General features: G+C 43.2%; 1 protein-coding gene across 5 annotated transcripts in view; it reads right to left on the bottom strand.

The window, feature by feature from the left end:
• The window catches only part of meis2a (Meis homeobox 2a), a 67,274-nt gene that overhangs the window by 32,525 nt on the left and 20,598 nt on the right, over positions 1 to 14,151 (bottom strand). For 4 of the 5 annotated variants that reach the window (XM_058748731.1, XM_058748728.1, XM_058748730.1 and 1 more), the window contains exon 8: positions 9,926 to 10,071. In XM_058748731.1, the coding sequence (XP_058604714.1) occupies positions 9,926 to 10,071 (146 nt within the window). The remainder of the gene's footprint in view (positions 1 to 9,925; positions 10,072 to 14,151) is intronic. The other variant, XM_058748729.1, reaches the window with a different exon arrangement.

Raw genomic sequence — 14,151 nt, forward strand, 5'->3', positions numbered from 1 at the left:
AAACGCAGCAGAGTGCTGCTGGTGCACTGGACTCCAGCAGGACGGAAGAGCAAAGGGAGGTCATTAACCTCTGCAACTAAAATGCACTCAGATGGCTCCCTGCTCTGGAGGCTGATGACAAGCGTCTGTGTTCTTTTCAACAACTTGTTGAGCTGTCTCCACCCCCACCACCTGCCCCCACCTCTGAAACCAACACCAGCCATCCCCAACTCAGGAATGTAACCCAAGCCCCGCTCCTCTCCAATCACTTTGCAGAGAAGCCTGCTTGAGGTGTAAGACAGCTGTTGTTGTGTTCTTTCCATTGTGTTTGTGGATTTTCTAACTCTTCCTTTTTTCCTTTACTTGATCCTCTGCCTTACCGCTGCACAATAATTCATGATCCAATGCAGAGCTGAGCACAGTACAGTCAACTTTGACTGACGGGAATCGAGCGGCGTGCCTCTATAATGGTAAAAGTGCTTCAGTAATGGCTATGCCATTGAGGGTTGGGCTCTGTAGAGGAAGATCTAGTGCAGAAGTCATTACCACATACTAAAACCAAATGAAGCCAAGAGCATTCAAAATAAAGCTCTGCAGGGCAGGAAAAACTGTTTCCCATCAGGTTTTCAATGTGGTTCCTCACCTTTAACTCCAGAGTTTAGACTCTTGGGAAGGTCTGGGCCATAAGGCTGTCTGCTGATTCACGTAATGTCTCAGGAAGTTATTTTCCTGAAAGAGCCTCCCCCCCACCCTTTCAGCAGGGCCATGACAGAGGAGAACAGAATGGTGGAGATGCACGGTGCTGGCTGAGGCACTCATATTTCTCAAATAGAAGGCAAAGCATGGACTGCCATTTGTCCAGAGACCTATAACAGACTATTGAACTGGCTTTGTGGATCACTCTAATCCTGGGGGCTTCTGATGATCTTCTGATGGCATTTCCATTGCTGTCATTGGTTACTAACTCCTAGCAATTTAGGTCTCGTTGTGAGGTTAGGAAAGCTACACAACAAAATTGCTAACATCTGCAGAGTTCCCTCCATGTGTCAGGGGCTTGTCTTTGCTTAAGCATTTTTTCCAGTTGCCACAGCTTGTTTCAAAGACATATTCCACATTTGTTTACTTAATTCTGCTCAAACCATGCCTTAAAGAGATTCCTCGCTGTTAGAGTCCAGATAACGTAAAATGATGCGTGAAGTCTTGCCTTCCTTTCCTCCGTAGGCTTCATTACTTTTTAATATGTGTGCAGGAAGAGGGAAAAATGGCGTGGAGATAATCAATGGTACAGAGGCAGTAGCCCATTAATCTCCCCGTGGATTCCGTTCTAATATGCACACTTGCTTGGGCAAACATGGGCTCTGCTGTGGTGCACGTGTCTGCCTGGATGGGCCACTTAATGAAACAGCCAGCCTTCGCTTCCTTTTGAGGAGATTTTGCTGAATGAAAAATGAACTGTCTGATGTTCGCCACGCCAAGGAGCGTCGGCGTTTTATTGAATTCAGGTGGGAGTTATACGTTCCCCATGCAAGCGAGACAAACAATGAGAGCAGAAGGCAGGAAATGGTGTGAGCACTAGAGCAGGTCCCTATGGAGATTTTATCAAAGATCCCTAATGCAAACATCAGCACAGCTGACCGGGGAAGGCACACGAAAGCCCAACAGAAAGAAAGGTGACCGGCAGCACTGAACCAGGACAGAGGAAGAAGATAAACATGGCACAGAGAGAGAAAGAGAGCATGTTGTGTGGAGGTGTAGATGTATACAATGACCGCCAGTTGGGCGGCTCTGAAACCAGAGCTAACCGCTGGCCTCACAAGCCCTCCTCTCGATGCGCAAAGAGCCACCTGTGGACAGAATTAGCCGCTGTGACTGTCTCCAAAGGTAACCGAAATACACCTGCCGGGACCCGCTCACTCCTGCGCTTGCATCACGTGGATGTGTCGTCAGATTGGAAGAAGGGAGAGGAGGAGAGAGAAACAGAGTGGAGTAATCTGGAGTAGAGGGTGGGCGGCCTGGCAGCCACAAACATAAGGACAAACAGCAGTAATTGTACAACATAAGCCAGGGTGAAGTTTGATACGTTTTCTATGTCGGAGGGTTGCTGGTGGGTGAAGGCAGACAAAAAGCCGTGGCTAAGAGGATTGCGAGGCAGGGATAGTGCATGCCGGAGCCCCGAGGTGGCAGAGATTTGTGCTTGTATGGAAATGTATGATTCACCCCCCCAGCAGTGCGCTCCGCTGCCGTGAACACGCTATACTTCATTTGCTGGCGATTATGCGGGTTGCTGGCCCTCTAAGCCCCTTTGAACTTGTAATTGCCGCCGGTTTCAAATAATGAACATTAAGGGAGATTCAGAAGAGTGTGTGTAATTACAGGTTTTCCCTGCTTTTCTTCTGCACCCCAGTTGAAGAGGGAGAGGAGGAGGAGAAAGAAGGAGGAGGTTCTGCTTGCTGAAATCCGTAATGTCTCGCCAAGTCTCTTTATCTAAATCGCTGTAGATTTGAGCAGGGATTGCCGTGCCCCGGGGACATTACAACTACTGCGATCTGATCAATATTCACATGCATTCGCATCTGGAGCCAAAACGCTCCGGTTTGATTAGGATATCTGTCTGTCTTTTATTTATCTCGGCCTTCTTTCTTTGGCATTTTGTGGATGTTTTTGATACAGCTCACCAGTTTAAGTCATCATGAAAAACTCCCTTATGAGCCTGAACTGAACAGTGAGGATCACACTACAGTATGGCGGCCCAGGCGATAAAAGGCCTCAGTTTGCCAACGTCTTGGGAGGCTGAACGGAAACCACAGCAAATTGGTGCGTTTTGTTTGTTGGCTTTGATGTACCATTCGAGATATGAAATGATATTGTGCAGTCACAGCGCTCGGCTCGGTCGTCATTATGAGATAGAAAGGAGGTGCAGACAGAGCTCAGAGGGAGGCCCGTGAGGAGAAGTGCTGGAAAAACAAAACAGAATAAAAACAGCAGCAGAGAATGGGCGGGAAGATCACAGAGCAGAAATAGAGCTCTGGGATTCAGAGGAGCGCCAGTCCCCTGACAAACTAAACAGAGAAACACAGTCTGGTTTTGATTTTTGCTCCACACACACACACAGACACACGACCGTCCTTTCTTAGTTTTCCGCTTCTATGTCTGAGATGTTTCTTCGACCACACCCCTAGTTCCTCCCTCTTTTTGGCCTGAGACATACTCTACATAAGTATGTGAATGCATGCCTTGATTTCACACAAACACAATTTATTAGTTACAGCTTTGCCAAAAGGGTGCTACAGCAGGAATTAGCATCTTCTAATATCACAGGTTTCCTCTTTCACGTCAATGGAGGAGCAACAGTTTGAAGAGAATCAGGCTGAGCACGTTAGTTAAACTTTCAACAAATTTATAACAGCTTTCTGAAGAACAACAAATCTGGACCACATGATTGCAATCTTCTGGACGGGCATTGGCACCTTGTGTACTTGTCTGGGGGGAGGTCAGTTTGAGCTGTCCAGTGAGATGTAGAGTTAATAAACTGAAGTTCTTGTTCTCCTCACTGTTTATGTGTATTTCAGGTCAGAGCAGATGCATTCCCCTCTCACACACATGCATGGAACAGCGTGTTCCAGCCTGTTCAAGCCATCTTTATTAATACTGACTCAGTCTGGGTATGTAGGAACATTCCAAGTGTCAGCAAGGTCATCTCTTGACTGAAAGATTTCGCTCTGTCTCTGAGGTTTCGAGAGACTCATTTATCTCTAAAAGCATCAAAACATGATAAACATGCCATAACTTACAGATCATGATGCTCAAAGACAAGATCAAGACAGAGGATTGCCTTTAGGTTAAAAATGTTATTACAAACAGCTATATTTCAAGAATAATTTAGCTGCAATTGTTCAAAAGAGGGACATGGTGATCTGAAAGCAAATCCCATTAAAGACAACAATCAAATTTACTTTCATTGCCATTGTTGCCTAAACGGCACCTAAGAATACTGAAGCATGTTAGTGTGTACTGCAGATCTTTAAATGTCACAGACATGAATTTAAGAGGCAAGTGAATGCTGATGTTGAACAACTTAATGCCAAATGCTAGCTGGAACACTAATAACTAGGGTTGACAGCTTCAGAAAAGGAAAATAAGGGACAACTGTGATTCTTTATAGGATAAGGGACACTCAAAATATTTGTACTTTACCACATAGTGTATGTCATTTCAGTGTGTCTGCAGTTAAGTATGTGTATAAAAGGCGTATAAAAGGTTCTCCGAAATAATTACAAATGTGTGTGCTTAACCTATATATATACAATTATTCTAAAAGGAATTTTAATGTCACAAAAAATATCAACACATCAACTATCAGTAAATTGTATGACTATTTAATTGTGACTGCACAAGTGGTGTAGTAATTTGAGAGGTGGATATACTATGAAATTACATATAAGTGGCATAAAATTTGAAAGCATAATAACTGCACGTCTATGAAATATCAGTCAATAAAGCATTTTTTAAAACAATGGCACTTCAAATTTTGAACTAAAATTTTATTGATAATAAAGCAATGGTTTGTCCAAAAAGAATGATTGAGAATTTGTTATTCGTATGGTGGTCATATGGCGTATGACGCATTTCTTTGATGTCTTAAATTCGGTACAATTCTGTATTATACGGAACGGTTGGCAACCCTACTGATAACCAAGAACTGCAAACACAAACAGAAAGTAACTATTTTTAAGTCCTTGCATATGACAGAGGAAGGTGGATGTGGCTTCTAATTTAATTCCATGACCTGCAAGAACGAAAGAGTCACTCGATATGAACATCTGAACTTTCAGGCCTCTCTGGTACGGAGGTTCTGACAAACTGACTGCAGCAGTGGCCATTTACAGTGACACACTTCATTTCTAGATTTACAACTCGGTGAGATCAGAAGGAATCAACAGAACAAATGGCAGACAGCAGCCAGAGTGTGTCCTGACTGTAGGCTGGCTATCCAACACACAGCTTCACCAAAACTGTGTTGCATTCTCAGCATTGCAACAAGGGGTGCAAACGCACACATTAGTGTAAAATGGCTTCTTCTATGGCCAGTTTTCACTTTCAAAATATGATAATAATGTTACCGATCAGCTAAGTCGTAATGTTAATAGTTACTTGATCAATAACAGATCAGATATAATGGTACACACATTTGAAGGTGCAGCAGGGTAAATTATGTTTCTGGTCTTCAGGTTTGCTTATACATGCAGACACACACACACTGAACAGAACTGTTATATAGGCTGCACTGGTGACAGAGAGCAAACAAGCCCATGATAGATTAGTGTTGCCCCACTGCAACCCCTGGAGCGTCACAAAACAACCTCGCTGGGCCTTAAATGAAACCGCTGCTTTAAGAATGCCCTGCATTACAGCACACAGTGAGGGAGGAAACCTCTGCTGAGAAAACCCAGAGTTTACATGCGGTGGGGGGGAAGAGAACCTACTGGCCACATTTCATGTTTGTGTGTGTGAGAGCGAGGAAGAATTTGACTAAAGTTTTTAAGTGTGCCTTTTGTGTTTGTGAGTGTGTCCCTTGTTTGAAACTATTGTCAGATGTGCTGCAGTGGAAATGAACACTGACGTGAATCAGACATGCAAACAGCTGCAGTCAGAGCAGATCAGCCCAAATGTTTAGTCTGAGACGAGCCCCAAGAACGGGTCTGTTTGCTTTACTGCGTGACTCTACAGGCTGATCACTAGCTGATCCTGTTTATTTGTTGACACAATTATCTGATAGGCTTTTAACTCGTGAACAAAGGCGGCAGAGGAGAAATTAACTTGTGACTCTTGCTGCTGTGTCTCTGATTAAGGACGTTTCCATCAGCTGCCGGTATTTGACTGATTACTCAACAAGTCAACCCTCTTCGTTAAATGCCGCTACATTTAATAAGTGTTAGGTTACACTTTATTTTGATAGTCCACTTTAGACATTCTACTAACTATAAGTAACTTTGTAACTACGTGTCAGCTAATTCTCATTAATTTGCAGCTACATGTCTACTAACTCTCAGTAGGGTAGGTTTAGGGTGAGTAGAATAAGTTGACATATATTTGCAAAGTTTCTCATAGTCAGTATGTTGTATGTTGTGGATCCATCAAAATAAAGTGTTAGAAGTTATTAAGCAGAGAGTCTACTAATACTCTAATGACTTCTAGTTGACGTGTAGTTGCAAAGTTACTTTCTGTTAGTAGAATGTCTAAAGTGGACTATCGAAATAAAGTGTTACCAAGTGTTATTCTGTAGAAAGCATCACGTAATAACATTCGGTTTCGCTTTATTTTGATGGTGTTAACTATAAGTAACGTCGCACCTACATATTGGTGCTAGTAGAGTATTAGTAGATTGGTAGGGTTAGGGGTAGGGTAAGTTGACATGTATTTGCAAAGTTACTAATAGTCAGTAGAATGTCGGTTGGGACACCATCACAATAAAGAGTTAGCAGATATTAACCAGAGAGTCTACTAACAATCTTAGTTAGTAGACATGTAGGTCCAACATTACTTATTGTTAACAGAATGTTCAATAAAGTGCTACCTAACATTCTCCACTGCTGAAATTACTCTTCAGCTAACGCAAAAGCTGTGTTATTAGGTAAAAATTACATTTGCCAATAATATCACAGCTCACTTTTCATAACCCAATCAATTCCAAATGGATAAAGGGATAAAGATTGGCTGGTTTTATGGATTAGTCCTGCCCCACATTATTTTTTTCCACTAAATATTCAGTTTTCCCCAGACGGCCCTGCCCCAAACTCATGCCACTGGCTGATTCGCATTTCAGGCCTATTTATTTTCACAGCTTTTTGAAGGTTTACCCAAGTGAAAGGACAGCACAGGCCTGGAGTGCTATCTTTGTATCTGAGTGCTTCCTGTTTTCATTGCAGGCTGACCCTCGTCTTAGCAGGAGACACGCTGAGGGCGCCGACCGACTAATTGAGAGGATTCAAAGTTTGTCTCCATTAAACTGTTGGGTGACCCTGCAGCGATGTCAGTACAAACTACACTTCACCGCTGCCCTGTGTCTCTCTCTGTGAGCCACGTAGAAAGTTCTTCTCCTTCTTGCTCATTAAATATGAAGCCTAATAGAGCAATACAACCCAGTTTATCTTTCCGATAACATAAGCTCTGTGCCGTATGGGAAAGCTTACGGCAGCCAGCTGGGATTTCCTCGTGCTAATGGCACTGGAAGAGATCCAGAGAGCTCCAGGAGGAAGAGCACATCTCTGGGGCTTCGACTGCAGCGCTTTCCGACCCAGACTCTGGAGTTCTGCAGAAGCTCTTCGGTCGGGTGCAGAATGTGCCACATGCATCTCCTGTGGGTCCATGCTTTGCACCCCTGTGGGATTGGCTGTTGGCTCAGAGAGACTCATAAGGGCGGACTCAGAGACTGTTCCTCAGAAGAGGAGGCCATCGATTTCAGCCCACAATTGTAACTGTTAGCCGGCGCTTTTTTTTTTTTTTTGTGAGCGCGGGGGATGGAAACGGGGGGAGGGAAGGGGTTACGTCCTTTTGAGCCCCTCAGAATAGGTGACAATGGCTCAATGTTGAGAACATATGTAAAGGGACCCCCACCGCTCATGGAAGAGCAGCTCCGCTTTGGCCCCGCGGTTGAGAAAATACAACCTCGCCGCTTTTCTTTTGCCCCTTCCAATGAATGGTTGAATGGAGAGCTGCCGCTACGGGCCATTCAGGGCCAAAGTCCCCATGAATTCACCCGCACACAAATGCATCCTGAACTGAAAAATACATTTGCTTAACAAATTAAAATAAAAGGCCTGATGTGTTAGTGTGTGGCACGGCCGTGCGGTGTAAAGGATTGTGCGGGGGGCTGCAGTCGGTACTTGGGGATAATTCAATTAAGTCTCTTTGGTCGGAAAAGGATGGAAAAAAAAATAGAAAGGTGGGTTAAAAAGGATGGATTATTGCTCACGCTCATAAAAGACTCGTCTAAAAGGACGATGGAAACTTCTGCATTTCCACTAATGAAAATTCTTCTTACGTTTTCATTGCATTTAAAACAATTCTAAAAGAACAGGAGTGCGTCTCTTGTGAATGTCGTGAATGGGGATCTCCCGAGCTGCCAGTAAAAACGCCTAATGATCTTTGAAAAAAGCGCGAAATTCCTGAGTGATATGGAGCCGAGTGAATGAAGCAAGAGGCGTTTGTGGGTAAAAGCGGCGAGGTAGGTGGTGGGTTGACGCCTCCCTCTTCACTGCTTTACACACAAGCTGAGCGCACCAAGCGGTTCTGGGAGCGTGAAGGGGACGACAAATGAAAAGAGCGCAAGAATAAAGGCGAGAAAAGCGAGGCGTCTTTGTCTGTCTGTCAAATTGGGCTGTGGTGGAGTCGTTCTGATGATGATGATGAGAGTTATAAGCGCACGGCAGAGTTCAGATTATCCCACAGCAGTTTCTAATGGATTTACAGCCCTTTCAATTAGCTGTTTAAGGAGCATTATTAGTTTGGTTCGGGTTCGATCGCCGGGTTCAGTTGGGCGTCAGGGTTTGCAGGGCATGTCTCTCACACACACAGTCGGCAGTTCTCAGTTTCTAGTGGAGCACACGCTGTGTTCACGTGCTCAGGGACGGCAGCACCTCCCTCAGAAACCCGACCCTTCCTGTCCTGATCAATATATCCTGAGCCGCGGATGATGTCGTGACATCAGAGAGGCCGATGGAACACGACCCTGCATGCCACCTCTCCAAACCGGCACACACACTCTCAACTACTAGCGTTTGGACCTACACTGAACCCTACAAATGTTCTTTTGGAAGAACTGATGATAACACCAGGTTACCCTTTATTTTAAGGTCTCCTTGTTACAGTGCCGTTATACGTTTAAGTACTAAGTAATATTAATTACCTACAGTGGTGGCCAAAGTTATTAGAACACCTGACAGATCTGAAAATATTGACCTTTTTGATGATTTCATTTCATAATGTTCATGAAACATGCAGGTGGTTGCTCTGAGCACAACAAACATCAGATTACTGTTTTTATCCACTTTTAACTGTAATATTTGGTATGTCCACCTTCTGCAGCGATTACAGCAACACATCTCTCTGGCATAGTGTCAGTATATTTCCTGAGAACTTCAACACTAATGTTATCCCATGCCTTCTGCAACTCAAGCCAAAGGCTTTCCTTTGAATCTACAATAGATCTGTCCAAATTTGCTGGATGGGGTTGAGGTCTAGACTTTGAGGGCCAGTCCATCATTTTCAGTGTTCCAGCAGATTCCTTCCGTTGCAGATAGCTCCGGCAATAGTTCGTTTTATGCGTATTGTAATGGCCAATTCGACAAAAACAACTGAAACCTCTTAAATATGCCACGTGTTCTAACAATTTTGGCCACCACTCTATTTGTACTTACTATATGGTTAGGGTTAGGATTAGAGTTACTTGCATGTAATTATGCATAATTAATTGTTATTATAATAGTAAGTACATGTAACATTTGTAACAAGGACACCTTAAAATAAAGTGTTACCAAACAGCATTTTCAGAACTAGACTGGTCAATCACTCTCAGTTAATTAGTAACAGCACACTCGCATTTGTTGTGAGTATCACTACGGCTACGTGATTTAGCTGTGTACACAAGGCAGCACTTACTGCAAGTGTGAAAATGCTTATAGTTTGATACTGGAATTAATATTGACTGACATTACACACAATATGGCTAAATAATTTATTTCTGCAACACAGTCAAGCGGAGTGATACAAACAGTGAAAAGTCCCAGTGCTGTTGGCATTCTTTCATCATCCAATCAGATTTGAGGGCTGGCTCTAACTGGTGTCATTATGTCAATGACTGTGTATTAATTCTAGTTTGTAAGAGTTCAGTTTGAGATCTCAGCACTTATACTCATAAAAGAGCTCACAAACAGAAAAAGAGACTTACTGTGAGATGCTGGAAGAGCCATGCCCGCATGATGTTGGTGGCAACTTTGGGGAAGATGCCCCGTTTTTTCTGTCGCTTTTTGTCCTTGTCTGGATCGTCGTCGTCGCCCGTGCCGGGTGAGGCCACGCTGTTGTCTAAACCATCTCCTGGACGAAAGGAGAGCTTTTTAGACACGTGGCACACATTAACATTACACAAACCCTCAAAGACAAATTCTTATTTTGCTTGACATCATGCAGGACGGTTGCAAAGACAAAATCAACTGCAATGTGATAAACACAAATGCACAACCCTGCAGCCCCTCCCCTTCCTGCACCTCATTTGCATATCACGACTGACCAATGTCCATCAGTGTCCGTCTTGTGCATGTGTGAGTGCAGCTCGTGTCTCTTCATAACCTACTTCCCAGACTTACTTTCTTTCTCCTCTGCCATTAATTGTGCATTAGCAAAAATGATTTACTTTTAAAAGTCAGTTATTTTTTCTTGGCCTTAGGCGAAAATGCCTTGAAAGCCTTCCTTCAGGGCATCTAAATTATGTATCTGAAAAACTCCTGCACTACGCTGCGATATTCCACAAATTTACACTTGCACGTCTCTGTGTTTTTGGGGAGACATCAATCACACGCACCTATATAAGCAATAATCACGCATTAATATTTCAACTAATCACTTTAAAAAGGAGAAAAGAGAACAGATCCGATGGGTGGCGTAATCAAATGCAAAATACATGAAGAATACAAGGACAGTTGAAAGCCTTTCCTTCCCCTCTCTGTTTTAATCTATTATTTTTCTCTCTAGTGCTGTTGTATCGCCCTCGCCGTGTGGATCCGTGCTAATGTGGAAGTGACCTCACAGCAAACGCCTGAAATCCACACTCATTCAAACTGCAAGTTCAGAGACGCTCAGGATAACACTGGTGTGGTGGTCAAACGCAGGCCAAACGGAGCGCGAGTTCAGGCGTTTGCTTTAATGACATCAGTGGAGGAGGTGTGTGTGTGTGTGTGTGTGTGTGTGTGTGTGTGTGTTTGGGAGTGTAAACTCGTCTTGTTGTGGTGTGTTATGAGTGGACCACAGCGAGCAGTCCAGGCCAAAAGGTGGCCAGATTAATTTTATTGACGTTTCCATTTTCACTGCAACACGATAGCCTACTGCTCACAGTGGCTGGAGCGACCCGCGTGTATTTACAGACCGACCCGTCGCTTCATTACCCTACGGCCCCTGACCGCTCGGGTGAAACCAGACGCCCCTCACACACACACACCCACTGATAACCAAGTCTATACGTACACAAATTAAACACACACTCATGTCTGGAGATCAGATCTAGCTCAGAGTAAATCAAGTACATAATGCAATTTAATGACAGAGAATCAAATGTACACAAAATTGATGAAATGCAGTGGACACTCATCTTACACATAAAAATGTCATTATCCTGTTGGTACATTTGAGCATTGATAACAGGGTGTGTTTTTAGCTGATAGCAATAATCTATCCAAAAATCAGCCAATAAACTGGCCAGTATATCTCATGCTATCACTAGTGAAAATATGCTCACACACACATGACAGTGAGTCAAAGGAGTGGAAATAATCAAAAAAATGATGCAACGGGATTAGTGGCATGAAACAAAGACAGACAGAGAGAGTGAGAGAGAAACAGAAGAAAAGAAAAGAAAAGAAAAGAAAAGAAAAGAAAAGAAAAGAAAAGAAAAGAAAAGAACGGGCAAACTTGCTCATTACATGTGAAGCTGCTAATCTACATGCCCCCCCCCCCGCTCACTGGTTAGCGCTGCAGCGCCGCAGGGCGAATCGTCCCAAACGCTAATGGCCTCTGACTGTTCCCTGGCAACTCTGCCATTTGAACCTGTGCGGATGTGAACTCCAGCACAAAACATGAGGACGGCACGAGGAGAAGAGGAGAGGGGGAAGGGGAAGTATCCCATCATGCACCTCTGAGATGGGGGCAGATGAGGAGGGGGTGGCTATTAGGAGACGCCCAAAGGCCTCCGGGAGACGAGGTGCTGCAGTCTCGCCCCAGGCACTTTTGGAAAAGCAGTACCCTTGGAGAAGGAAAAAACATGCCCTCTCTCTCTCTCTCTCTCTGTCTCTATCTCTCTGCCTCTTTCCGGCTCAAACCTGACCACTATGTACACTATGTACACTATGTTCACTTTTGAGTCTGTAGAGAGACAGGCAGTGTGTATCCACATTAAACTGGATCCCACTGACCCACATAAAATAGACAACAGCAAAAATGTCCGTAAAACACAGACTAAACTTCAGTTTCTCACCATTAAAGACTAATTATTAAATATAGATCTGCATATCAGTCTGGATTCCTGGCCAGTGTTGCCAAGTCCACGGTTTTCCCGCAGAATTGGGCTACTGTAACACTGTTGCCGCGGGTTGTTTTTCATGTCCGCGGGTTTAAGTGACCCCAATAACGTGATATTTAGCCTCTAAAATGAGAAATTTACCAGGGGAACCCTGCCAAAATACGTGTATTTTACCCCCCAGAACACGATTTTTACCGGGGGACCCCCCTCGAAACGCGATTGGGTGGTTTTGAGTGGTATTTGGGCGGGCTTTGTTGTGAAACCTGGCAATCCTGTTCCTGGCAATTGATCAACCGAGTGTTCAGTGATGAACACATGCAGTGATGTTTATGTATACTATATATGAAGAGTTTATTTGCAAAAACAGATAATAATTTAATTTTCAAACATCATGTTTTTTATTATTTTATTATTATGTTATTATGTTTTATTGTTTTATTGTGTTAGATAGCAATTTTTTTTGTTGTTATTTTTTTAACATAGTCAAAATAACCCAATAGTTTGATTGAGATTAATTGGAATGCACAATGAAAAAACATGATTTCTGAGAATTGTTAAAAATGGAGTTATCTGTTTTTGCAAATGAAATCTTCATATATATATATATAGAGAGAGAGAGATAGAGAGAAGTAATTTGTACTATTTCTACTTGTACAGCTTTTTCACAATACACACTGTTTCAAAGTAGCTTTACAGAAATTCACAATGTCAATGTTTAAAATGTCTTATAGTCACTTAAAGAGCTGAATGATGGGATAATGTGAAACACCCTGCAGCTGTGACTATAGTCGCTATATAACATGACCTCAAGAGTTGTATTGCTGAATTATTACAACAGAAATTTACACAGCCGATTTGTTTTAATTACACTGAAGAAAAAAAAAATGATAACACCTAAACTGGTTATATTTAAGTCAAAAATACTATTTAATATAGCTGAATTAACCTTAATACCATAACAACTTTTATGGATTAAATCACTTTTTACAGACGTCATGTTCTGTTGATGCTGAAGCAGAACAGTTAGTTTAGAGTTGAGCACTAGATTGAAGCTGTGCTGACGATTATATAACACATGCAATCACAAAAACTGCAATGGGAAAAGAGTAAAAAGGCAAATCAAGTGGGCTGAAGCGCTTCACATTTTCCAGCCTTTGTCTCGAAGAGAGTTGCAGTCAACGATTAGTTTGGCTCGGACATTTGTTTCAGGCTAATGGGGCATGAATGTGGAGGCAGTGCCGTCAGAAGCTGAACTTAAAGACACTAATTACAGCCTCCTGCTGAGACGCCGTCCACAGCACCCTGCTCCTCACGGACTGAGCTGAGCTGAGGCGGCTCTCGGTGGAGAGCAGTGATCCAGACCGCTGCACTCAGAGACCGCACACTTCAGCCCTGTGCCCAACGTGACTACTCATATTCACTAGTCCTCTCATCCAGAGAAGGGTTTACCTTATGCTAATCACTCACCCACTCATGCTTTCATCATATTTTGAGTTTCAGCTTGATTTTCTTCATCATTGATTCATTATTTTTTCTGTTGTACATTTTTCAGTATAGTCAACACAGACAGTCAACCACTTCTCCAAAAACATACACAAGCAACACTTCATTTAGCACTGAATAACCTTCACACACACACACACACATCTGCACAAACACTCATGTCCTCGGACAGCTGCGCTCTCACAGTCATTCTCGCCATGCTGTTTTCCTGCAGATGTAATGTGCGGTTGTTGGCACTGAAGAACTAAAGCTTCTCTTTTGGTTGTAAATGAAGTGGAATAAAATGCTTTAATTAGACGTCTGTATGAGGAAGCAGCTTAATAACACACACACACACGGTCATGTCAGTGTCATCCCAGGAATGCTGCGGATTTCTGAATCTC

The sequence above is a fragment of the Onychostoma macrolepis genome, chromosome 17, assembly GCF_012432095.1.
Source record: "Onychostoma macrolepis isolate SWU-2019 chromosome 17, ASM1243209v1, whole genome shotgun sequence".
Lineage (NCBI taxonomy): Eukaryota > Metazoa > Chordata > Actinopteri > Cypriniformes > Cyprinidae > Onychostoma > Onychostoma macrolepis.